Source organism: Balaenoptera physalus, assembly GCF_965194825.1.
Source record: "Balaenoptera physalus genome assembly, chromosome: 2".
In the NCBI taxonomy this organism is placed as follows: Eukaryota; Metazoa; Chordata; class Mammalia; order Artiodactyla; family Balaenopteridae; genus Balaenoptera; species Balaenoptera physalus.
In genome coordinates, this window is record NC_138883.1 from 85,891,116 (window position 1) to 85,918,958 (window position 27,843).

The 27,843-nt window shown below is 41.0% G+C and overlaps 1 protein-coding gene across 5 annotated transcripts in view; it reads left to right on the top strand.

The window, feature by feature from the left end:
• The window catches only part of GANC (glucosidase alpha, neutral C), an 80,693-nt gene that overhangs the window by 40,374 nt on the left and 12,476 nt on the right, over positions 1-27,843 (top strand). For all 5 annotated transcript variants that reach the window (XM_082453079.1, XM_082453082.1, XM_082453081.1 and 2 more), the window contains 12 exons: positions 573-808; positions 3,465-3,591; positions 4,510-4,589; positions 6,833-6,976; positions 8,104-8,200; positions 11,400-11,501; positions 12,853-13,096; positions 15,392-15,456; positions 16,952-17,028; positions 20,316-20,390; positions 23,446-23,559; positions 25,156-25,268. In XM_082453079.1, the coding sequence (XP_082309205.1) occupies positions 573-808; positions 3,465-3,591; positions 4,510-4,589; positions 6,833-6,976; positions 8,104-8,200; positions 11,400-11,501; positions 12,853-13,096; positions 15,392-15,456; positions 16,952-17,028; positions 20,316-20,390; positions 23,446-23,559; positions 25,156-25,268 (1,474 nt within the window). The remainder of the gene's footprint in view (positions 1-572; positions 809-3,464; positions 3,592-4,509; positions 4,590-6,832; positions 6,977-8,103; positions 8,201-11,399; positions 11,502-12,852; positions 13,097-15,391; positions 15,457-16,951; positions 17,029-20,315; positions 20,391-23,445; positions 23,560-25,155; positions 25,269-27,843) is intronic.

A 27,843-nucleotide genomic window follows, 5' to 3' on the forward strand; every position in this document is an offset into this window, starting at 1 on the left:
AGTTCTTCCTGCCTTCAGTTTCTTTGCCTTCAAGTCTGCTCCCAACTAATTTTTCTAAAACATAGGTCTGCTGAGGTTATGTCTTGCCAAACTTTTGATGACTTCCTATATGAGAAGATTTAGAGTCCTTAGCCTGAACTACAGGGTCCTTTACAAACTGACCCTATCCAGTGTCATCTTCTGCTGGCCTCCTTCACAGCGTAACCACCCTGGAATATTTATTTTTCCCTAAGCTTATCATGTCCTTCTCTGCCTCCGTATCTTTTCTATTTCCTGTGCCTCAATGATCTATTCATTCTCCCTGCCTGAGAATACTCTTACTTATTCTTCAACATTCTAACCAAGTGTTACCACCTCTGTGAATCCTTTCAAGACTCCATACTTCACTGCAGGCAAAATTTTTTAGCCCCTCTGCAGTCCCACAGCACTTGAGGGTAGGGACTCTGCTTTCTTCTTGATATTCTAAGTACCAGGCTCAGTGCTTAGACCTTATAGACATTCAGGAAACATTTATCAAATGTATAATTATCATTGTGGTGGTAATTGGCTCAGTTGTCATCTCCCCCTTTTAGGCACACAAGCCATGCCCCCTCTCTTCTCCTTGGGGTACCATCAGTGCCGCTGGAACTACGAAGATGAGCATGATGTAAAGGCAGTGGATGCAGGATTTGATGAACATGACATTCCTTACGATGTCATGTGGCTGGACATCGAGCACACTGAAGGCAAGAGGTACTTCACCTGGGACAAGAAAAGGTTCCCAAACCCCAAAAGGATGCAAGAGCTGCTCAGGAGCAAAAAACGTAAGGTAAAATAAGCCAGCACTCTGAACCTTTTCATTACAAAGCATTTTTAAATTTTTTAAAGTTGCCTTGATACATTAGTAGAAGAGAACCATCTGGTAAAAAACGGCCAGGAAAATAGTACCTTCAATTGTAACTGTAACTGTGATAACAGAAAAGCAATGGTGAGAAGGTAGCCATCCCTGCCATCCATCCCTGCCTTAGCGGTCCATCCATCCCTGCCTTAGTGGTCTGGTCCCCGTAAGGATGAAGGGGCCTGGCATTCAGTCCCATTCGTTGTGGCCACCCTGTAGTGATGTGATGGATGCACCCCACGCAAAATATGATTTTGATGACAAGATTGATTATGTCACACTGGCACCAAGAGGGTATGAAAAGGCTAATTAGTCCCATACTGAGGCATTCTTGGGGGAGCAGACTAGCTCCCAAGCTCCTTTGAAATTGGCCTGAGAGAGCTGGGAAAGGAGACAGGATCAGGTTTTAAGGTTTTAAGGTGGTTAGAGGGTTGAACTGGGGTGAGGATTCCCGTGCATGCACTGGGGCTTGTGTGGTTTGAACTTCCTGTTGGCACCAAAGAAGGGAGCATCAGGGCTTTCTCTGTCAGTACACACGGATGTGGGTGGAAGGCTAAGGGGGAGTGATGGGGCTTGAAGCTCTTAACAGTCGCTCGGAAATGGAGTCAGATTCTCTATTACACCATTTTTCCCGCATGCTTCCCTGATGGACTCCATCTGTCCATATGGCCAAGGAAAGAACGAAAATAGAAAATGAGGACAGGGAGAAGACACTGGAAAGTGTGTAATGCAGGGGGCCAGGGGGGGTGATAGCAATAATGAAAAGGGTGAAGGAGAAAAAAAGAGGAGGAACCCCATATGTATCACATAAATGGATCCTTTCAGTCCCTCTCCCCGAGATTAAAGTTGCCTTTTCAACCCATTGCATTGATCCCCAGGCCTTTCACAGGTGGTCAGAGCCAATGCTGTTAATTCCTAATCTCCCAATTAATAAACAGCTACCATTGATTAGGCATTTATTATGGAAGCAGCCCAAGAGCCCATCGACAGATGAAAGGATAAAGGAAATGTGGTATACATATACAATGCAAAATTATTCAGCCTTTAAAAGGAAGGACTTTTTGATACATGCTGCAACATGGATGAACCTTAAGGACATTATGCTAAGTGAAATAAGCCAGTCACAAAAAGACAAATACTATATGATTTCACTAATCTGTAATACCTAGCGTAGTCAAAATCATAGAGACAGAAAGAAGAATGGTGGTAGCCAAAGGCTGGTGGGGAGGAGGGAGTGGGAAGTTGTTTTTTTGTTTTTGGGGGGTTTTTTTGAGTATTTTTTTTTAATATTTATTTATTCATTTGGCTACACCAGGTCTTAGTTGCTGCACGTGGGATCTTTTAGTTGCAGCACACGGGATCTTTAGTCGTGGCATGCGAACTCTTAGTTGTGGCATGTGGGATCTAGTTCCCTGACCGGGGATTGAACCCGGGCCCCCTGCACTGGGAGCACGGAGTCTTAGCCACTGGACCACCAGGGAAGTCCCAGGAAGTTGTTTTTAATAGGTATAGAGTTTCAGTTTTACAAGATGAAAAGAGTTCTAGACATTGTACAACACTGTGAATCTATTTGACACTGTTGAACTGTATGCTTAAAATTGGTTAAGATGGTGAATTTTATGTTATGCATATTTCACCACAATTTAAAAATTTTGTAAGTTTTTGAGCAATGGAGAATTAAACTTTAGTATGTAGAATAGATTTGAATAGATATGAGGAAGGGGTATTAGAAGGTTATTCTAGCCAAATAAAGTGGTTTTGAGGCCCCCGAGTAGGTGGAAGTGATGGTATTAGAAGGGCAGGGAGAGATGCTGGAGAAGAGTGCTGTGATCACAGCTCTTCTCAAGCCTCCTTCCTAAATATGGCTGTACCATATTTAGGTTTGGGGATTTTTTGTTTGTTTTTAATACGCTAGTTTCTTTTCTTTATTTGCTTTTGTGTTATCTTAGCCTCTAGCTGTCTAGGGAGCAGGGACCTTGCCTGCTTAATCCTTTATGTAAAGCACCCAGCACCACAGAGAGATAGAAGCCTAATAAATGTGATCTTAAGAACATGTATTGGTGGGGCAGCAATAATTGTGAAAAAGGATGGGCCTGGTTCTGATATCAATTTATATTCCCATAAGCCCATGAAAGGTTATAGGATTTTGCTTGTGTCTGAAATATTTCAGTAATAGTAGTTGTTTTGAGTAAAACTTGAATGCCAGGGCTTCCCTGGTGGCTCAGTGGTTGAGAGTCCGCCTGCCAATGCAGGGGACACGGGTTCGAGCCCTGGTCTGGGAGGATCCCACATGCCGCGGAGCAGCTGGGCCCGTGAGCCACAGCTACTGAGCCTGCGCATCTGGAGCCTGTGCTCCGCAACAGGAGAGGCCGCGATAGTGAGAGGCCCATGCACCGCGATGAAGAGAGGCCCCCACTTGCCACAACTAGAGAAAGCCCTTGCACAGAAACGAAGACCCAACACAGCCATAAATAAATAAATAAATTTTTTTTAAAAATTTGAATGCCAAAACTATGATGAAAACATGTAAATGAACGTATGGCTTGTATAAAACTGACAAGTTCTTTAAACCTTTATGTCCTAACAGCTTGTGGTCATTAGTGACCCCCACATCAAGATTGATCCCGACTACTCAGTGTATGCTAAGGCCAAAGAACAGGGCTTCTTTGTGAGGAATCATGAAGGGGGAGACTTTGAAGGTGTATGCTGGCCTGGTAAGATGTCATTTGATACACCTGTTATCCACTGTTTAGTCCCAACTAATGAAGGTTGCATGGTCATGTTTCTAATTTCTTGTAGTTGTCACATGCTACATTTACGTGTCTTTCCTTAAAGATGATAGTATTATCTTCTTTTATATCTTTCATTTAACATCTGGTACAGTGTGCTTTGTATACATTGATAAGTCAATGAATGAATGAAAAATTAACAAGCAAACCTCAGTGACATGCTATTTCCCTAAGCAAATAAAAATTAAAAGCCAAGGAATGAGAAAATGAGAGGAGGAGAAAGAGGAAGAAAGAAGAAGAGTCCTGCAATCTCTCTCCCTGTGATTCTTCTTTGCCCTGTTAGCCCATAGTTTTGACTTCCCAGCCTTTCATGAGTGACCTCAGCTGCCCCTGACAACTCTGAAGTCTTCATTTGAGAAATTATTTGTTTAAAGCCTTGGTAAAAACTCCTCAAGGACAAAAGGGAATCACCACTCTGTCATATGATAGCACTCTATCACAAGACCATGCATTGTAGAGAAACCGCACGCATTCCTCTGCTCCGTATACCACTTATAATCATGTCTCTCCCCTCTTTAAGAACAGAGAGGTCACTCCAGGCTATCTGCCGTCCTTACTGGGCCTGTCTGAGGCCATCAGTGAGGGACAGGCTCCATCTTGATGCTTGTTCATTGGCATTCCCCTGGCCGCTGAGGTTGAGAGGGCTAGTGATTGTCACTGGAGTCCGGCATTGCCTTCTTCATTCGCTTCTCACCAGACCGTGCCTCTGTATCAGCTATCTTTTACATTCGATGTGAGGTGCCCATTCATTACCCAGCTTTCACATCTGATATTCTTCTTTACAAATATCTTACCATGAGGAGCACCGTTCCTAACAGGCTGTCTACTCCTCTGCCTCTGCAGGTCTCTCCTCTTACCTGGATTTTACCAGTCCCAAAGTCAGAGAGTGGTATTCCAGTCTTTTTGCTTTCTCTGTTTATCAGGTTTGTTTTTATTCTTTTGCTCTTTCCTAGTTACTTGGAAGGATAAAGTAAGGAAAAAAAGTGATTAAATAGAGCTACTCTGCTTCACTGAGTAGCTCTGGATAAATAATATGTGTATGAAAAGACAGGGATGCCAGGGACTTCCCTGGTGGTCCAGTGGTAAAGAATCCGCCTTACAATGCAGGGGACGTGGGTTCAATCCCTGGTCAGGGAACTAAGATCCCATATGCCATGGGGCAACTAAGCCCGCACGCCACAACTACTGAGCTTGGGCGCCTCAACAAGAGAGCCTGTGTGCCACAAACTACAGAGGCCACATCCCCTGGAGCCTGCGCACCACAACTAGAGAGAAAAAACCCACACGCCACAACTAGAGAGAAGCCCGTGCCACCAACGCGCCTCAACAAAAGATCCCGCATGCCTCAACAAAGATTCCACGTGCCGCAACTAAGACCCAACACAGCCAAAAGTAAATTAAATAAATAAATAAATAATAAAATAAATCTTTAAAAAAAAAAAAAAAGACGGGGATGCCAACCACATTACAGACCTTGGTGGTGCCAGGAGTGGTGCCATATGAATTACCAAGTACACAAAAGCTGTGATTTTTGACTTCTATTATGATAGACTCTATGATATATCAAAGTACTTAATAATAGAGACATTATATTTTCAAACTGTATAAATTTGTACATAAAATAGTATTGTATAATATTATTAAAGATGATGATAATGATATATGAGAAAGTATCTTGCAAAGTATAACGTGATATTAAAAGTAAGGTACAATAATAATTCTTAAAATCTTATAAGAATCACAGAGAGAACTGGAGAGGCCACATCTAGAGAACCGTTTGCAATCAGCGGTGGTGATGAGAATAATGATGCCTGATATAGACTGAGTATGTGCTGTGTGCCAAGCACTGTGCTACTCACTTTGTGTGCATTATACCATTTCATCTTCACAATAACTCTTTGAAGTTGGAATTGTAATTAACTCTAATCCCACAGGTGAGGAAATCAAGGCATGGACAAGTGTAAAAACCTGCTAAGTTCACCCATCTAGTAAGTGGTGGACCCAAGATTTGAACTCAGGTCTGTCTGTCTCCCAAGCCCATCTCTTAACCACTAAACTCTAGTTTCTGAGCATCCTCTATTAGGATATAGAAAATAACTTAGAGCAGGGGTAAAGAACACGTGGGCCAATCTGGCCTTGCTCATTTGTTTCCCTATTGTCTAGGCTGCTTGCACATAACTACAGCTGGGTTGGGTTATTGAAAAAGAGGCCTTATGGCCCGAAAAGTTGAAAATATTTACTGTCTGGTCCTTCCAGAAAAAGTTTGCCAACCCCTGCCTTAGAGGGTGCTAAAGAAGAACAGTCAAAGTGGTTAAATATTTGGAACCCATATAGTCGTGTTCATAGAAGTATACATGATTAGAAATAATTCAAAGTAAAGAGTCAAAAGAAAACATATAAGCCTCCTCCAGTCATTTGAAAGGCTACCATGTCGGGGAGGCAGCAGATATATTCTGTGGTATCCCAGAAGGCAAGCTAGGCCCTGTGAGAGGACGTTACAAGGAGCAAGACTTTCAGAAAATAATGGAATGAGCTGCCTGAGGGACTCCCGGTCATTGTAGCTATTGAGTCAAATGCTGAGAGACCAGGGATTCTATAAAGGAATTGCAGCACCCTGTTAACTACCTGACTCAACAGCCCCTTCCGACTCTAAAGCTAACAATTCTATGTGGAACACAAACTATAGATCCTGCTAACAAACGGGTATCCTAGCTGTCAAACCTTTCATAGTGTTAGAGGGAAGGGAGAATCTTTTCATGGACAGCTATAATTGCCCGTAGTTAAGAGTTGTAGCGGATGATGGATGATGTAGAGCCTAATTGTGAACATTCACAACCTTTCCTGTAGTGGTTCTCCAGGGGGTGTCGGAGCAGACCTGTGGGCAACATGGGAGTACAGCACAGCACTCTTTCATTCATAAGTACTCAACAAGTACTTATTGAGAACCCTCTGCCATTTAGGTTGTTCTAGGTGTTTGGGATTTATCAATGAACAGAACAGACAAAATTCCCTGCCCTGTGGAACTTTTATTCTAGCAGAGGACAGAGCATAGATAATAAACATAACAAATAATACATTAAATGGAGTAAGAAAGAGGAATAGGGACGGCTATCATATTAACCTTGTCACTGTAGGAGTTTTATCATGACCAAGATTGACTTCCTAGGGATCTACTGACATCCTCTACATATGGAACGACATGAATGAGCCCTCCGTCTTTAGAGGGCCAGAACTAACCATGCAGAAGAATGCCATTCATCATGGCAACTGGGAGCACCGAGAACTTCACAACATCTATGGCTTTTATCAGGTAAGACATCTAAAAAGCAGCCACCTGGATCCATGTGCCCTGCCTTTTGGGCTGAAAGTCATTTGCTTTGTAACAACCGTGCTATACAGTTCATTTCTCTGTGTGTCTTTTCTGACAACTGTTGATACAATGGGCCTTAGGTTGTAGCCAATATAAGACTCATTATTTCTCCCTTTGCATCTTTTCCATCTATAATGAACTTGGTTAATTTATAGATATTGGGAGATTAATGATAACATAGAAACATCTTCCTTGACAGGAGCCATTAGTAAATGGCATTAGATAATACCTCAAACCTTTTATTGAAGTAGGCTGTGTATAAATATGTAAACAAAGGCAATTAAAACAGATTTTTTAAAACTTCACAAACGTCTAAATACAGCAAGTCTTATATTCATACCAGGGGAGTAAGATTTAGAACACAGATGCACAATTTCAATATGTATACTTCTAAATGTAGAAAGCCTTCCTTAAGTACTTAGCCTTCTCAACAGGAGGTGGTAGAATTGTTTTCCATTTGCCAGTCACATCCAAAAACCTTGGCAGCCACTTGCCCTAATTTATATCCTTGGTTCTTTGTTATCTTTAAAATGTAATGGTGCTCCTGTGGGCCTCCCACCAATTGCTGTTTTCCAGCGGGAGCTGCTGGCTACATATTGCACGATTTTCAGATGGTATCTGTGTACTTCTCTACACAACCTCTTGCTATAACTGTAAACTATCAATACTTGATAGTTGGAGAATTTTCTTATGTAGGCCAGGGCCAGTCACTTAACCTCTCTGAATCAGTTTTTTTTTTCATTAATGAAAACTATCTCAGAGGTTTTTGTGTAGGTTACTAAAGAAAATCTTATAAAAATGCCTTGCAATAGTAAGCACCAAGTAAATACTATTATTTACTATTATTTCATTGCTATTTTAATCAGATAAATTGTTTCACTCTTTTAATAGGGGAATTTAGAGTAGTTTCATTACATCATGAAAATTATTGGGCAGATTTTTAATATTTTCCATTTCACATTCCCACCTACTATTTACTTTTTGCATGTGAAATAGCTTATTGGGGATGTCTGCACAATGCCATAATCCAGTCATCTCTTTGAAATTTTTCTCCTTTGACTTTATAGCAAATGGCCACTGCAGAAGGACTGATCCAACGATCTAAAGGGAAGGAGAGACCCTTTGTTCTTACACGTTCTTTCTTTGCTGGATCACAAAAATATGGTAAGGACTGGTTCATATGATCAGACTTAAAAACACAAGCTAGCAATCTGTCTCTTTTGACCATATATGGTATATGGTGCTACTGTGTTGATGCCTTCCTTTTCAGTAGGTCAGGTCTTAGAGTGTAGAGAGCAATGTGCTCTGAAGTGTGCATTTTGTCCTTTGAGACTGAGTAAACCAATTTTAATAAAGTTTAGTTACTTTTTTCCCACTGAAGAACTGGACACTTAATTGTTGGGAGAATGACTTCAGAGTATCTGTCTGCTGGGATGGTCGTATTTTTTTTTTTAACATCTTTATTGGAGTATAATTGCTTTACATTGTTGTGTTAGTTGCTGCTGTATAACAAAGTGAATCAGCTATACATATACATACATTCCCATATCTCCTCCCTCTTGTGTCTCCCTCCCACCCTCCCTATCCCACCCCTCTAGGTGGTCGCAAAGCACCGAGCTGATCTCCCTGTGCTATGCGGCTGCTTCCCACTAGCTATTTTACATTTGGTAGTGTATATATGTGAACGCCACCCTCTCACTTCGTCCCAGCTTACCCTTCCCCCTCCCTGTGTCCTCAAGTCCATTCTCTACATCTGCGTTTTTATTCCTGTCCTGCCCCTAGGTTCTTTAGAACCTTTTTTTTTTTTAGATTCCATATATATGTGTTAGCATATGGTGTTTGTTTTCCTCTTTCTGACTTACTTCACTCTGTATGACAGACTCTAGGTCCTGGGATGGTCATCTCTGATCCTGTCTCTTTGATTTATCAAGACCAGAGAAAATATACTTTAACACATTCCTTCAACCACCTGTTCCACTCGGCAATGTGGTTTAAAATAGACCCAGCTTTTGCTTGCGGTCAGCGTCATCTATAACTGGATCCGGTTTACTAGCTAATGCAGATCTAGTTCAACTTAACCACCCTGTGGCAGGAAGGCTATTTTAAGTCCCCTGGCCTTGCATAAATAACCTGAAGCTTAGGTCCTAGTTTGAGGAATCCAGCCTTTATTGTACCACAGACAATATTAGGCCTCCTACTCCACCCCTGAAAACCAGCCCCAATGGCACTCTGGAAAAGGCCAAAATACAATCATCGGGCAAAGATTCAAGTACAGAGATACTCAGCATTAGTCCTTAAAATAAAAAATAAAGAAAATCCAAATATCCAACAATACGGGAACAGTTATTAAATTATGGTATATCCGTATGATAGACTATCATAAGGCTATTTAATATAGCAGCGTTAATTGCATGAGAAAATTTTTGTGACATCATTATAAAAGAAAAAAACAGTAGAAAGCCTAAATGTTTATATATTATCCTGATTTTGTTTAAAAAATAAATATATGTAGGTAGTAATCTAAGTAATTATAATACTGTGGTGATTATGAGTGATTTTAATTTTCTTCTTTTTACTTATCTCTATTTTCCAAATTCTCTACAAGTATCCTTTTTAATCACTATAACAAGTAAAAGTCTTTGAATGAAAACATTTATAAGCAGCAGTTTAAAAAAGATAACGGGGGTGGGGGAGGAATGGACTGGGAGTTTGGGGTTAGCAGATGCAAACTATTACACAGAGAATGGATAAACAACGGGTCCTGCTGTGTAGCACAGGGAACTATATTCAGTGTCCTGAGAGAAACCACAATGGAAAAGAATTTTAAAAACTGCATATATATGTATAACTGTATCACTTTGCTGTGCAGTGGAAATTAGCACAACATTGTAAATCAACTATACTCCAATTAAAAAAGTAGGTAACAGAAGATACGCATACTAAGTAATCTTTGATCTCTTAAATATTGGCTCACTGCCTAGTCTTCAGTACTCTGCGTGAAGCTGTCGATTTGCCCCAAAGCATAGCAAGTGAGGCATTACAGAGAACACTGCTGTGTCAAGTTCTATGCTGAGACCAATAGCCAGAGAGAGCTTTCAACAGAACAACCACATGAGACCTGAAAACATCTGAACGTTTACATGAACTTTGTTTCTTGATAAGAATGTTGTCATGTGGGTTTCAACATCATTATGCAGATATGTACATATCTCATATGAAGTCAAGGAGAAATTATGAGAATACTATTTTAAAAGAAAAGTCCCACAAAAATATTTTTCTTTGCTCCCCATAGGACAGCCTAAAATTTCTACAGAATATTAAAGCAAAAATAGCTACCAAAAGTATTTTGGTAAAAGATTGACAAAAGTGTTTCAGGAGTAATCTAGACTTAGTAACGTAAGATTTTTTTTCCTTTTATGAACCTCTTTAGTGTTATATATCTTTACAAGCTCTTATCAACTATTCAGTGCGCAAGAGCACTGACTTTAGAGTCAGACTGCCTGAGCTCAAATCCTACCATATCCATTGTTTGCCATGTTTCCCTCACTGTAAAATAAAGTTCAACAGTGTTTACCTGATAAGAGTTGTTGTAATGATTAAGTGGGATAATACAGGCAAAGCAACGTAACACCTGGCTCAGTGAGGGCTCTGTAAATGTTAATATTGTTATTGCTGCTGTTATTATGTCTCCCTTGTACCGTCTTAAGTCCTCTTATAGAGGACTTTGTGGAGTTGGGGGCGGTGTGTGGCGGATAGGCATATAGATCAATGGAACAGGATAGAGAATCCAGAAAGAGTCCCACACATATATGATCAAATAATTAGCAACAAAGTTGTTAAGGCAATTCAATGGAGAAAGGAGTTTTTTCAATAAATCGTGCAGGAACATGGGGTATCCATGTGGGGGAGGAGGAAGAACCTTGACTCTTACCTCACACCATACACACAAAGTAACTCAAAATGGAATATAGACCTAAATTATAAAAGCTACAACAAACAAAAAGCTTCTAGAAGAAAACAGAGAAAATCTTTGTGACTTTGGGGTGGCAAAAATTTCTTAGAACACAAAAAACATGAACCATAAAATAAAAAAAGATAAATTGGACTTCATCGAAATTAAAAACTTATGCCCTTTCAAAGATATTGTTAAGAAAATGAAAGTCAAGCCACAGACTGAGAGAAGATATTTGCAATATACATATATATCTGCCAAAGGACTTGTATCCAGAATATATAAAAAGAAAGAAATGTTTTCCTTTATGTTGGTTTGCCTATTACAAATAAGGAATCTAAATATGAAATTGAGTACCTGGGCTGATTTGTGATTTTTTTTCTTTTAATACCTTCTTACTGATGACCAAAGGTGCTGTGTGGACAGGTGACAACACAGCAGAGTGGAGTTACCTGAAAATTTCTATCCCTATGTTACTCACCCTCAGCGTGACTGGGATCTCTTTTTGTGGAGGTAAGATGATATCCTCAAGCTTGACGTGAGAGAAAATCAAAGGGAGGGTGTTTTCTTTTTTTTTTTTATTATTAATTTTTATTGGAGTATGGTTGCTTTACAATGCTGTGTTAGCCTCCACTGCACAACAAAATCAATCAGCCATACAAAGGGAGGGTATTTTCATCGAAGCTGGTCACAAATCCCTTCTTGTGAGCTGTTTTCAACAGGGATACTCTATGGCCATACCACCCTGAATGTGCCCGATCTCCTGTGATCTCGGAAGCTAAGCAGGGTCGGGCCTGGTTAGTACTTGGATGGGAAACAAGGGTAAACATGGGAAAGAGAAAATTAGGAGAGTGAAGGAGAGCAGACTAGAGAGGAGAGTGAAGGGGACGCTTCAGAGCTGTGTGTGTATTGTCTGAACTGAGGACATGAAGAAAGTCATCAGAAAGTGAGCCACAGTGTTTCTTTCCCTCATTCTCTTACTGCTCCCTCCTTAGACACTCTTGATAACTGAGTTTCTCTTCTTGAAACATGCCTTTTCTACCTGAAAGTGAGAAAAATGGAGAGAACTACAAAGAATTTAGCAAATCAGAAATCAGCCTTACAGAACTCCTGTGACACGTTTTAACTGTTAAATACACACACACACACACACACACACACACACACACACACACACTCTTGGAAAAGATGAAGTTAATTAAAATAAGATTCTCTGATGGGCTGCCTTTCCCTAATCCTAATACTTCCCTGCAGGTGAGAGATCCCAGTATGGAAGGTGCTCAGCATGGCTACAGGTCCAGCTGCTCCTTGTTTTCAGTGGGCCTGGGAGCACCTTAATATCACTTTTTGATAGATGTGGTTTTTTATGGCATTGGTCCACATTCAATACAAGGAATCTGTATCCTGCTTAAGGGATAAGCACAAAATTCACCCTAAACCTCTAATTCTGATTATATCTTTCTCTTTAGTTCTTTCTATAATTTTTATCTTGCTTCAGCTGTTGATTTCAAACGAAATCAATTGCCAAACCGCGCCCCCACCCCTAAACACAGGCTTATTGAATCAGGCAGACATTTTGCAATTTCTGGGTTACCTGGGCTCAGGACATACAGAAATGTTGATCTTGCAGTAAAGCCTTTTGACAGGAAAAAAGTATATTCAAAGAGCGTACTGTCAGATCCCCAAACAGCCTTGAGTTTTTTAGTATGTGCTCCCTAATTTGAGGTCACAGTTTTATGCTGTCATTTTTGAGTGCGCATACAGCGCCTTTGCCCTGTCCGTCTTCAAGGCCTTATCTTACCTGGGTACATCGTCTGTTAGACGCCTGGGTGTCTGACTCAGCCTTTCTTAATTGACTAATCAGCGGATGTAGGCGGCTTCATCGGGAATCCAGAGGCCGAGCTGCTAGTGCGGTGGTACCAGGCCGGAGCCTACCAGCCCTTCTTCCGTGGCCATGCCACCAAGAACACCAAGCGACGGGAACCCTGGCTCTTTGGGGAGGAGCACACCCGGCTCATCCAAGAAGCCATCAGAGAGCGCTACACCCTCCTGCCCTACTGGTATTCTCTGTTCTACTCTGCACACGTGGCTTCTCAACCCGTCATGAGGTAAACAGGCTTCACCAGTCACACCAGCAACCAATCTCTACCAGAAGATCCCCTCAGCCACTGGCAATGGAGTGACTACAGTGATTGCAAAAGAAAAGCCAGGTGTTTAACCAAGTGCCAATCAGCTTATTGAGCACCAACTGTGAGCAGGGTCAGGCAGTGGAGGTCACAGAAGATAAAAACTAGATCTCCTGCTACTTGGTGGTTCAAGTGTTAATATTTGGTAGGAGATAGAAATAGGAGAAAGAAAGAAAAGGAAAAGGAAGTGATTTTGTAACTGAATTCATCCAATACTTAACCCATGTAGTTCCCCTACAAAACTTGCCACCGCAAAATGTGTCTCTTTGGCTTGAGGATTCTTGGGGGCTGATTGTTTTTAAGAAACAAAAGGTTCAGGAAGTCTTTCTTTTTAACCTCCTCCCTAACTGCCTAAAAGAATTTAGTTAAAGGACCTGGTCCAGGGAGTGCATTATCACCAGAGATATCTACAAGGAACATGAGCTAAGCATGGTAGGGGGAACGTGGAGACCGAAGTACTCTCTGTGTCCCATTGTCTCTGCATGGCCCAGCAAACATTTGTTTACCAAACATTTGTTTTTCCATCTCTGAGTGAATATCCTTCCTCCCCTTTGAAGTCCCAAACCCACTCCCTTCTCCTTTTCTCAGGTGTTATATAAGCCTCAATTGCCTATCTTGTCCTTAGGCATCATATTTTTATGGAACCCCCCTCATATGTACTAATTACATTTGATTTTCTCCTGTTAAATACTCTCATGTCAATTTAATTCTTCGACCAGCCAGAAGAACCTAGACGGGTAGAGGAAAGTTGTTTTTTCGTCCCGACACCCACAAGCATCCTCTCATGAAGAACAACTTATTCTGCCAGTCTTAGCTCTATCTTACCCTTAGGACTTTTCCTGGTGTATGAATTATATTCTGATTCTATTTTGAAAGCAGGATGTGAATACCAACTTTCTGGGTTAGAGAACAGTACACACAGAGACACACATAGTAAGCACATCAGGACCTCTAGATTAGCAGTTCCTCAGCCTGGCTCAGATCAGAATCATCCGAGGAGCTTTTTAAAAATACAGATTCCAAGGCCATACCACCAACCCTACTAGAAATCCCTTGGTTAAGTTCCAGGGATCTATATTTGTTAGAAGTTCCCCTGGTGATTTTAGACATCAACCAGGTTTAGAGACCGCTGCTTTGTTATATTTAGTAGGAAAGGAATAGATTATTACAAAGGCTAGTGAATAAACTAAAAATAAGTTACTCTTATTAAAAAATATCTTTTCCTCATGAAATTGAAAATAATATTAGAACCATTAGGTTAACATCCAGATACATAAGTATTGAAAGTTTTATGATTTTTATAAGCCCAAATGCCTCCTAGTTAGTTGTGTACAATAACAATAAAACAAAACCCAAAACCCACACAAGTTTCTGAAACCTCCAAAAAATGTTGCCAGCTTGAGAACAAGAAAACCCAATTATTTTTATTTAAATAGGCAATGATTAATGGTTCATGAAAAGCAGTGACGGAATGAAAAAATGGCACAGATTTTACAACACTATAAAATTCGGTTTTACAAACATTTAATTTGTTTTACACCAAACGTGTTAGGCATTTGGACTTGGACAAAGCTCCGATTCTGTCTGTCAGAGTAGTATTTAGTGCTCAACAATAAGAAGGGGAAATTTCAGGTACCAGAATTCTCAAGTTTTCATTGAACCATTTAAGCTAATACATAGCTCTTTCACATAAGAAAAATATATAGTAATCATAACAAGTGCTCATAAAATCTTTTTTTATAAATTTATTTATTTAATTTATTTATTATTTTTGTCTGTGTTGGGTCTTCATTGTTGCACGTGGGCTTTCGTTAGTTGCGGCGAGCGGGGGCTACTCTTCGTTGCAGTGTGCAGGTTTCTCATTACGGTGGCTTCTCTTGTTGCGGACCATGGGCTCTAAGTGCGCGGGCTTCAGTAGTTGTGGCTCACGGGCTCTAGAGTGCAGGCTCAGTGGTTGTGGCACACGGGCTTAGTTGCTCCGTGGCATGTGGGATCTTCCCGGACCAGGGCTCAAACCTGTCTCCCCTGCATTGGCAGGCGGATTCTTAACCACTGCACCACCAGGGAAGCCCTCATAAAATCATGAATCATACAAAAAAGAGTCTTGGCTTTTTCCAATTTCCTTTGAATAGTTATAAAACTGAAAATGTAAGTGACTGAATTATAATAAAAATCTAATGATGTTGAAGTAAGAAATTTCTTTTTTCCTTTCCCCAGGCCTCTGTGGGTAGAGTTCCCTGATGAATTAGAGACTTTCGGTATGGAAGATGAATACATGCTGGGTGAGCATTTCTTGATTAATTATAGTTTTGATAAATACTTTATGTTTTTCTTATTGTATTTTCTAGTGTAAGAACGCTAAGAAATCCCTAATCTCAAGAAAGCCAAAAACAAAAAGAAAAGAAATTCCATCACCAAGATCTTTAGTGTATTAGTGGGATCACAGCTCTATTCTCTTGTCATGCAGCGCTTCGCATAACATGTTAACTTCATATAAACCCATTCTATTTGTGGATGCAATTTGGGATTCTGGTCTGCGTCCACTCCTAAGCCTTATGACACCACCACAGGGAAGGGAAGTAGAAAAAAGTAAACCAGATAGTAAAGACTCAGAAGAGCTTATTTCATATGCAAGATAGGGTTGTTTGTTTGTTTGTTTTGGGTTTGGTTTTTTTTGTTTTGTTTTGTTTTTTGGGTTTTCTTGGTTTTGATTTTGGTTTTGGTTTTTTGGGGCTTTTTGTTTGTTTGTTTGTTTGTTTTTGTTGGCCTCTTCTTTAACAAGGGTTAACCAGATTTGGAACATGGAAGTTTATCATTTGGGGAATGGGGTCAAGAAGCCAGGCTCAACATAGAGTTGCCCAAAAGGTGAATTCCATTTCTAAAGAGTAGAAACCCCAAAATGTAAACAACCTATCTCTTTTGGTCTCCACTCATCCTTAGGTCTCAAGTTTCAAAGCTACTTCCCTGGAGAAAATTTCCCTGACCAAAACTGCTTCCTAATACCTAATTCCACCTGCATTAGTCAAAGTCAGTCCCTCTTATTATATAACTTCCATTCCATTTTGTACTTTCATCTTTTTGATATTTGTCTTAACTCTAATTAATTTGTAATTACTTGTTTAATATCTGTCTTTACTGACTGTAAACTTCATGAGGGTGGGGACCATGTCTGTCTTATTTGCCACTCCATCCCCAGAGCCTTAGCACAGTGCCTGGGACTCAGGAGGAACTCAATGAATATTTGTTGAATTAAAGAGCAAATTCATAAATGGATGAATTTTACATATGGTGGTGCCAAGATCAAAATGAAATTAATAATCCAGATTGCCTTTAAGAGAATTACAGGCTTCCAGTGATACCTGCCCAAGGAAGAGGACCTGAGTATCTACGTGGACCACACTTCTGGGTCACAGTTGTAGACTCACCACGATCAAAGTCACATATAGCAAACAATGAAGCACTTAGAGAAGTGCAGTGGTGCTTTCAGATGACAGTTATGCACAAAATGAGGCTGTGCCAGACTTGTCAGGGTCCCTGCCTGTAATCCTACTATACCATAGGAGGATTAATGATAGGTAATAATACAGTTACCTCTTTGAGCACCTGTTCTCTTTCTAACTAACAGTGCATCTATCTCCCTGATGAATCATTGGTTCAACTCACCAAGATCTCCACCTTCAAGAAGTTCAGTTGAGTGGTCTTTGAAACCACAAAGAGAAGGGATGTTTTCAGACCTCTCATCATGATATTCAACTTTATTTCTTCTCCATTTTTCAGGAAGCGCTTTATTGGTTCACCCAGTCACAGAACCAAAAGCTACTGTGGTTGATGTGTTTCTGCCAGGATCAAATGAGGTAAAAGTAAATGACAAACATCCGCATACCTTACATGCCTCACGTCTCTTCCCTTCAAACTTGGTGGCTTAAAATGACAAAAATTTGTGCTCTCACAGCTCTGGAGGCTTGAAGTCTGAAATCATGGTGTCACCAGGGCTGGTTCCTTCTGGAGGCTCTGAAGGAGAATCTGTTCCATACCGCTCTTCTAGCTTCTGGTGGCTGCCTGCACTCCTTGGCATTCCTTGGCTTGTAGCTGCATCGCTTCAGTCCATGCCTCCATCTTCACAGTGTGTGTCTGTGTCTCCCCTACCATTGTCTCTTATAAGACACTTGTGATGTTATTTAGGGACCATCTGAATAATTCCAGATTACCTCCTTATCTCAAGATCCTTAATTTAGTCAAATCTCTTAACCATAGAAAGTAATATTCACTCCGTCCAGGGATTAGGAAGCAAGTACATCTTTTTGAAGAGCCACCATTCAGCCCACTACACTTGTCATTACTGATACGACAATAACCAGGCTTTTCTACAGAGTGCTCATGGATGATGTTCTTTCTGCTTGGTTTCTCTAGTAATTTGTAGTTCTGACGGTGGGGCTCTTTATAAAGGTTGCCCTGCCAAGCAGAAACCCGAGAAAAAAGTTAAATATAACAACAGCTAAATAAATTGTCCTGCCAAGCATTTCTGCTGAGAGTTTCTCAAGTCGATTCTGACAAAGCGTAGGTTCCCATTGAGAAGAACTAGCTCCCTTTCTGACTTAGCCACAAATTTCTATAATGACCTATTAACATTGCAATCACATTGTTGTGACTATGTAACCTATTCCTTCAACACTATTTCCCAGACTGTTCTGTGATTGTTTCTCTTGCTACATCTTCCCAAAGCCTGGGTAGGAGAGCCAAGCCGTTTCTTGCCAGAACTTTACCTTGCTGGTTAGCTAGTATCGCATCACACTGTGCAGGGAGCTATCTAAAGGCCTTGCTGTCACCTTCCCCATGTTTCTGTGTGGCCCATTCCCTCTCCCGCAAATCTGTTTATCAGGGAGGGCTTCTCTGACACCCTGTTTAAGATTATAAACCAGGGCTTCCCTGGTGGCGCAGTGGTTAAGAATCCACCTGCCAATGCAGCAGACACGGGTTCGAGCCCTGGTCCGGGAAGATCCCACATGCTGCGGAGCAACTAAGCCCGTGTGCCACAACTACTGAGCCTGCACTCTAGAGCCTGTGAGCCACAACTACTGAGCCCGCGTGCCACAACTACTGAAGCCCATGCGCCTAGAGCCCGTGCTCCGCAACAAGAGAAGCCATGCAATGAGAAGCCCACGCACTGCTACGAAGAGTAGCCCCCGCTCTCTGCAACTAGAGAAAGCCCGCATGCAGCAGCAAAAACCCAATGCAGCCAAAAATAAATAAATAAAATAAATAAATTTTAAAAAACCAAAAGATTATAAACCACTCCCGCTGCCCTGGTACTTTCCAGCCCTCCTTCGTCCTTTATGTTTCTCCGCAGAACATGCCATTTTAAACATTCTATGTATTTACTTTTATGTTTTGTTTATTATTTATCTCTCCCATTAGAATGTTAGCTTTTTGAGGGCAGTGATTTTTATCTGTTATGGTCTCTGCTGTATCCCCAGCATCTAGATGGGCACGTGGCCCATAGTAGGCCTTCTGTAAGTACTTGCTGGGTGAGGAGCTTGGTGACTAAGCTCCGGGTCTGATCTACATTATGTTTTGTATCAGTTGTATGCTTCCTAGGCTGGAGATCTTTGAATATGGCACCAGAGCACACACTCTATACCTCTCGTTTCAGTTAGTTAGACTGGAAATGGTCGACAGGAAATCCCCAAATATTGTTTGAATCCTTTTTTTTTTTTAACCTTTCACTCCCACCAGCTTTTTATCTAAAGCTAGTAGAATTCACCAAAGAAAGACATTAGGAGAAAAGAAAGCTAAGACAATATCCCTTGTAAACACAGACGCAGAAATACTTGACAAAACATTAGCAAATTGAATCCAGCCAAAGATAATACTTCATGACAAGGTGGGGCTGATCCAGTTGAATTAAGAGTTCACTGTAGCTAGCAATTGTCAGGTCACAGCCCTCTCACATTCACAGCAGGACAATGACAGATTCAACAGCCCAGCTTTATAAAGGCTCTGGTAATCCCAGGAGGTGAACTTGCGAAATAGACTCTGTGGCTGCCAGAAATTATATTGAACTAGAAGAGAGAAAAAGGCTTTGTTTTCATGCTGCTTCTGATGGTATCTTAAGGATTTATCCCACCAAATTACTTTGCAGGACTTTTTTGGCACTTTAGCAAGTAAACCCCCTTGACAGGCCTCTCAGGTAAGAGTTTGAACCTCATCCCTGAATTGAACTCTGTTAAGAAACAATGACACTATAGTAGTAATCCAAGTTTCCATTTGTTTTTCTCTAAGATCTGTTTCCTTGTCTGACACTTTTTTTTCTCCTGACTCATTTGTAATCTGTTTGCTTGCAATGTGCTTTTCTGCTTTGTTGTGGTTTTCTCTCTTCCATTGTCTTTTTCACTACTAGATCATTATGTTTTTTTGTTTTTTTAAAAAAAATTATGTATTTATTTTTGGCTGCATTGGGTCTTCATTGCTGCACGCAGGCTTTCTCTAGTTGTGGCGAGCGGGGGCTACTCTTTGTTGCGGTGCACGGGCTTCTTATTGCGGTGGCTTCTCTTGTGGAGCACAGGCTCTAGGCGTGCGGGCTTCAGTAGTTGTGGCACGTGGGCTCAGTAGTTGTGGCTCACGGGCTCTAGAGCACAGGCTCAGTAGTTGTGGCACACGGGCTTAGTTGCTCCGCAGCATGTGGGATCTTCCTGGACCAGGGCTCGAGCCCATGTCCCCTGCATTGGCAGGCGGATTCTTAACCACTGCGCCACCAGGGAGGTCCCGATCATTAAGTTTTTATAAGCCAACTGGACTATAAAATACATGAGGGCAGGTTCTATGTCTTTCTGTTCACTCGTGTGTACCCAGCAATGCTGGGCACACGGTAGATTGATCTATAAATAACTTTTGGATGGATGAATGGAAAAATGAATGGCCTTTTAGTCAGCTTAATCTGTCACAGTACTAGGTTTTTCCTTTGGAATCTTTTTAAAAGCATATGTTCTTCCTAACTTCTACTCAAGGTGTTTTTTTTTTTAATTGTATTTATTTTAGCTTTCTGGTTATGTGAAATCCAGATAAATGGATGTTTTACTAAATAATGAAATTGTGAACAGAGTTGCTTATGCACTCTTTTTCATTAGGGTCTGTTTCTTTTCAGGTCTGGTATGACTCTAAGACATTTGCTCATTGGGAAGGAGCATGTACTGTAAAGATCCCAGTAGCCTTGGACACGGTAAGTTATTTTTCAGACTGTTATTTTTACCTATTGTGCTGTATTAGTCTACTCGGGCTGCCATGACAGGATACCATAGACTGGGTGGCTTCAACAACAGAAATTTCTTTTCTCACAGTTCTAGAGGCTGGAAGTCCCAAATCAAGGTTCCAACCAATTCGGTTCCTGGTGAGGGCTCTCTTCCTGGCATGTAGACAGACACCTTGCTGTGTCCTCATGTGGCACAGGGAGAGAGTGAGCTCTCTTGTCTCTTATAACACTAATCATTTGGATCAGGGCCCCACTCCTATGACCTGATTTAGTCTTAATTACCTCTGTAAAGGCCCTGTCTCCAAATACAGTCACATTGGGGGTTGGGGCTTCAACGTGAATTTTGTGGGGACACATTTAGTCCATAACATGTGCCTACATAGAAAGAACCAAGGACATCAGTGTTCTGCATAATAACACATACATATGAAGACCGAATGTAGATTAGTGGTTGCCTAGAGCTGAAGGCAGGGAGGAGGTTTTGGGAGCAATGGGGAGTGACCACTAATGGGTATAGTGTTTCTTTTTGGGGTGATTTTAAATTGATTATGGTAATGGTTGCATGACTCTGAATATACTAAAAACCATTTAAGTGTACACTATAAATGGGTGAATTGTATGACATGAATTATATCAATAAGGCTGTTAAATGTGAGAAAAAAGAGTATAAAAAACATACTCTGATTTACATTTGTATGTCTAAGAAAAATAATAACACTGACAACAGAGAGTATACATGATGGTCCCCACATACACCATACAGAATATTCTTCTACAACACCAAGTCAGAAAACATGAGTTTTTAGTTGGACCTCTAGGCCCAAGGGGAGGCTATGAGTTATGATTTTAGACTCAGAGTGGCCCATCTAGGCTGCATTTCTGAAGGGAAGTTTGCTCCTGCAGCTGAATCACAATGACTACCACAGGCCCTAAGTAGTGTAAAGATTTATAAAGAGATATTGATGTTATTTTTTTAAATTCTCAGCAGCAATATGAACTCCATTATACAGAAAATGATTTCAGATGCCAACTTTCAGATCTAGAAGAGACCTCACCATTCATCTCCTTGAATCCCTCATGCTTACAGGTGAAGAAAGTGAGGTTCAGAGAAGTTAAATTTCTTGTCCAGGGTTGCAGCTAAATTGTGGCAGAACTGAGACAAGACCCCGGGTCAACTGGTCACCTACTCCAGAGCCCATTCATCCTAACTTACTGCCTCATTCTTTGAAGGAAAAAAAAAAAGAATAAGAAGAGATTGGCTGATGAGTGTGGGGAAGTAGATGTGCTTTACTTCTTGCTGCTGACTTCAAGTCAAGCAGAGGGTGGACATCTTAACTACTCCACCCTGATTCCCAGTTTCATGTATACAGCAGTCCCCCTTATCTGCGGTTTCACTTTCCACAGTTTCATTTACCTTCAATCAACCATGGCCCAAAAATATTAACTGCAGGACTTCCCTGGTGGCGCAGTGGTTAAGAATCCATCTGCCAATGAAGGGGACCATGGGTTCAATCCCTGGTCCGGGAAGATCCCGCATGCCACAGAGCAACTAAGCCCGTGTGCCACAACTACTGAGCCTGCATGCCTAGAGCCCGTGCTCCACAACAAGAGAAGCCACCGCAATGAGAAGCCCACGCACCGCAACCAGAGAAAACCCACGTGCAGCAACGAAAACCCAGTGCAGCCAAAAATAAATAAATAAAAATAAATAAAATTTTTAAAGAAGAAAAAAACCCAAAAATATTAACTGTGGTCCAAAAACATTAAATGGAAAATTCCAGAAATATACAATTCATATTCTTTAAATTGCATGCTGTCCTGAGTAGCATGACAAAATCTCGCGCCACCCTGCTCCCTCCTGCCCAGGACATGAACCATCCCTCTGTCCAGCAGATCCACACTGTGTGTGCTACCCGCCCATTAGTGTAGGGGAAATACCTTTATACAGGGTTCAGTAATCTCCTCGGTTTCAGGCATCCACTGGGGGTCTTGGAACGAATCCCCCGTGGGGAAGGGGGAACTACTCTATTTTTGCTCTTTTCCCCGCTTGTACATTACTCAGAGCAAAGTACAGGCCTTCACGTGATCCAGGGAGCTTCCTTACAGAGGATTGCACTGGGAGGCAGGGAACCTACTGGGCTGTCCCTGCTGGGAATGCCATTCCAGAAGACCCATGGATAGGGGCCATGCCTACAACCCTGTTGTCAGAGTCACTTCAAGTGCCCTTGGTGGCTTCTATAACAAAAGTTTCACAGTTTTACCCTCAGAACTGAGTCAGTCATCCTGGTGATCAGGGAAGCAGGAACAAGAAGGGTATAGGCTGAAGTTAAGGACAACAGTCATCTTTCCCAAACCAAGAACCTACCTTTTTTTTTTTTTCTTTTCGGCTTAGTCAGGTCTTAGTTGCAGCACATGAGATCTGTCGTTGCTGCGCACGGGCTCTTCATTTCTGCGCGTGGGCTTCTCTCTAGTTGTGGCGCATGGGCTCAGTAGTTGCGGCTTGCAGGCTTTAGTTGCCCCGCGGCGTGTGGGATCTTAGTTCCCCGACCAGGGATCAAACCTGCGTCCCCTGCATTGGAAGGCGGATTCTTAACCACTGGACCACCAGGGAAGTCCCTACCATCTTTTATAAAGACGTACATATGTACATCTGGGCCTGCTCATACAGACAGACAAATTCCCTCTTTAGCAGGGTCCTAGAAATAAACTTGTTTGTTATATTGACAGGAAAATTAAAAATACAAAACAGGAAAGGCTACTTATAGGATAGTCAGAACAGATAATAATTGATGAAGGGTGGGAAGTTTCCCTAATAATTTAAAAATGAACCATTTTTAGTGTTTGCACTCTTTTCCTTTTAATGCCAGGGCCCCCATATTTGCCATCTCTGTGTTCACAAATTTATTTTGCCTTTGAGTCTATACCTGTAACGAATGTGAGTCTTGTACAATGAAATATTTTAAAAGTCTAGTTTGAAATTGCCTTATATGAATCCTCCTTCTCTGAGAGTGTTGCTGTGTTATAGATACCAGTGTTTCAACGAGGTGGAAGTGTGGTACCAATAAAGACAACTATAGGAAGATCCACGGGCTGCATGACTGATTCCCCATATGGGCTCTGGGTGGCCCTAAGCACTAAGGTATTTGAAAAATGTTACTTTTACACATCTTTTTCGTTACTACTCTATCTCGTTACAGTGGTAGCCTTTGAGTATGTGACAGTATGTAAAAGTGGTGAACCCCATCTACCGGATAGGTGCTTCTGAAGTTTATCTAGAAATCAAAGTTTTGAATCATTTCTTGTCTGACTTTCCTGGAATTATCCTTAAGGGTACTCTGAGAACTAGAAATAATAGAAATTTCCTCTAGGGCACCGGGACCCTTGGTGCTCTGCAGCTTGGCATTGATTACCACTGGACTGAAAGCTCACTGAGCCATAGGCAGCCTGCCATGTGGATTAGCCCTGAATCTCAGTCTCCTGTAAAAGGGTCCTGTGTCTATGCAACATTCCAGGGACATAGCCTCATGCAATGACTTCTATGCTCATCAGATGGCTCAAACAACTACAATCTCCTTGGGTAAAACCTGGAAGGATCCGGAGTTGGTCTGTCCTTTTGAGGAGAGCTTTTGAGCCAAATGAGGCCTGTAACAGATTCCTCTCCTAGCCATTTGCCAAAATACAGTGCCAAACACAAATCCTTACTCTTAAGCAAATATTATAAAATAATTAAGCTTTCTTTTTCTTACATCTTTCTTTTCAATCCATTTCATTTAAGCATGTTTTCTTGGGTCAAACTATGGACCTCGGGCCCATGTGAGGCCATGGAATAATTACAAGAAACTCGAGGTCCATAGCACATGAAGCGTTGTCAATAACAGTGAACTGCCATATGGAGTGCCGTGACATTGTCTGACACGCAAAAGTGGTCCTCCTACTGGCTTCCCTGGTGGCGCAGTGGTTGAGAATCTGCCTGCCAGTGCAGGGGACGCGGGTTCAAGCCCTGATCTGGGAGGATCCCACATGCCACGGAGCAACTGGGCCCGTGAGCCACAATTACTGAGCCTGTGCATCTGGAGCCTGTGCTCCGCAAAGACAGAGGCCGCGATAGTGAGAGGCCCGCGCACCGCGATGAGGAGTGGCCCCCTCTTGCCACAACTAGAGAAAGCCCTCGCACAAGAAACGAAGACCCAACACAGCCATAAATAAATAAATAAATAAATAAATAAATAAATAAGTAAACAAACCCAAAGTTTAAAAAAAAAACAAAAAACCTAAAAGTTAAAAAAAAAAAAAAAGTGGTCCTCCTACTAAAAGACAGTAGGAACTAGATACCGTTCTCTAAATGGAGGGTCTTCTAAAGATAGCTGATCTCATCCATTATATACCAATTTTTTCTTTTAATTTCATTTCCATTCTGTGAACTTTTCTTGACCTGTTGTCACCTTCTAGTGGGGGAAGCCACCTATGCCGCTGACCATACTTCATAGTTTAAATCTCTTTCAACAAGGCCTAACTCTTTGTCCTCCTCTTGTGTGACTTGTTTATTCATATTATTTCACAAATATGTATTAAGTGTATATATTGCATGACTACTTTGTACAGCTTGAATATTAAGCAGTTGTTCAACATTATTTTTCATAGATTTTAAAATCTATTATTTCCTTTAGGGAGGCGACAGTCTTTTCCTAGAAAGCTATTACATAAGCACATTCTCTATCCGTGATTCACTCTCCAGGGTTCTGCTGTGGGTGAATTATATCTCGATGATGGTCATTCATTCCAATACCTCCACCAGAAGCAGTTCTTGCACAGGAAGTTTTCATTCGCCTCAGGTGTTTTTATCAACAGGTAATGGCAGCTAAAAAAGCTGTGTGCTTTCTTAAATTATGCTATCCATTTGCTATCCTCAAATGCAGAGTTGCTATTTTAAGAAATTAATGATGAAGGCCACTTGTGGAGTATTTTTCTTTCACCCCACCCCCAGATTCATTAAGGTGTAATTTTTTTAACTTTTTATTTTATATTGGAGAATAGCTGATTAACAATGCTGTGATAGTTTCAGGTGCACAGCAAAGCAACTCAGCCATACATATACATGTATCCATTCTCCCCCAAACTCCCCTCCCATCTAGGCTGCCACATAACATGGAGCAGAGTTCCCTGTGCTATACAGTATGTCCTTGTTGGTTATCCATTTTAAATATGGCAGTGTGTGCATGTCGATCTCAAACTGCCTAACTATCCCTTCCCCCCTGGTAAGGGTAAGTTCATTCTCTAAGTCTGTGAGTCTTTTTCTGCTTTGTAAATAAGTTCATTTGTATCATTTCTTTTTAGATTCTGCATATAAGGGATATCATACGATATTTCTCTTTCTCTGACTGACCACACTCAGTATGATAATCTCTAGGTCATTAAGGTATAATTTAGAAATAAAATTTTAATAAAATATACTAGTATAAAAATACAATTGTAATATATTTAAAGTATATAATGTGATGATTTGATATATGTACACTTTGTGAAAGGATTCCCATCATCAAGTTAATTAACACATCCATCACCTCACATGTTTAACCCTTTTTTTCCCCTTTTGATGAGAACACTTAAGTTCTACTCTCTTGGCAAATTTCAGTTATGCAATACAGTATTATCAACTATATTTACCATGTTATACATTAGATTCTCAAACCTTATTCATCTTATAGCTGAAAGTTTGTACTCTTTTACCAGCCTCTCTCTACTTCCCCCACCCCCCAGCCCCTAGCAAACCCCATTCTACTCTCTTTTTCTATGAGTTCAACTTTCCTTTTTTGAAAATTTTTTTACATTCCATATATAAGTGACACCATGCAGTATTTATTGAATTTTTCAGTTCACTTCTTGTATTCTTCAGGTCTATATTTTGTTTGGTACTTTTTAATATTTTCTGTCTTTGTTGAAATTCTCACTTTGTTCACGCACTGCTCTCTGACCTTGGTGAGCATCGTTATGACCACTAGTTTGAACTGTCTATCAGGTAAATAACTTATCTCCATTTTGCTGAGGTCAGTTTCTGTAGATTAATCGTGTTGTTTTGTTTGGAACATATTCTCCTGTTTCATTTTCCTTGACTCTTTGTGTTGGTTTCTCACGTTAGGTAAGACAACCACCTCTTCCAGTCTTGACAGACTGGTCTCATGCAGGAGATGAACCTCGTCGATCAGCTGGGCCTGAGCTCCTTGTTGTTTCCCAGACCTTTGTGATTATCCAAGCTGCCATCTTTGTTCTTAGTGACTCACAGTTGTTGAGGATGTGCTGAGACCCATCCATGTCCCGAAGGGGCAGATCTTAGTCAGCACCTAGATGCAGGCTGGTTAGAACACTCAGGCAGTAGCTGGGAAAGTATGCAGTCAAATCCCTTCCAGGGAGAACCTGTGAGATGGATGTTTTTGCCTGAGCCCTGAGGGGGTAGCCACACTGCCTATTAACAACTACTTCTTTATTTGCTATGATTAAGCCAGTTGGCTATCAGAGCTAGGTGATTTGAGGGCCATCCCTCAGGTGGGAGCCTTGAAAGGAGGGACACTAGAAGTGTGGTCCAAACCCTTCACTCTTCCTGGAGAAGCCAGGAGTTGGGGATTCCTTCCCAATTGTGTGGGACTATGCCAGGGGTGGGGGTTATATGGAGAGTGTGTCTCAGCTTTTCCTACTTTTTTTTTTTTCATATATGGCCTTTCTTATGTTGAGGTAGGTTCCCTCTATGCCAACTTTCTGGAGAGTTTTTATCAAAAATCGGTGTTGAATTTTGTCAAAAGCTTTTTCTGCATCTATTGAGATGATCATATGGTTTTTATTCTTCAGTTAGTTAATATGGTTTATCACATTGATTGATTTGCATATATTGAAGAATCCTTGCATCCCTGGGATAAATCCCACCTGATCATGGTGTATGATCCTTTTAATGTGTTGTTGGATTCTGTTTGCTAGTATTTTGTTGAGGATTTTTGCATCTATATTCATCAGTGATATTGGTCTGTAATTTCCTTTTTTTGTAGTATCTCTGTCTGGTTTTGGTATCAGGGTGCTGGTGGCCTCATAGAATGAGTTTGGGAGTGTTCCTTCCTCTGCAGTTTTTTGGAAGAGTTTGAGAAGGATGGGTGTTAGCTCTTCTCTAAATGTTTGGTAGAATTCACCTGTGAAGCCATCTGTCCTGGACTTCTGTTTGTTGGAAAATTTTTAATCACAGTTTCAATTTCATTACTTGTGATTGGTCTGTTCATATTTTCTGTTTCTTCCTGGTTCAGTCTTGGTAGGTTATACCTTTCTAAGAATTTGTCCATTTCTTCCAGGTTGTCCATTTCATTGGCATAGAGTTGCTTGTAGTAGTCTCTTAGGATGCTTTGTATTTCTGCGGTGTGTGTTGTAACTTCTCCTTTTTCATTTC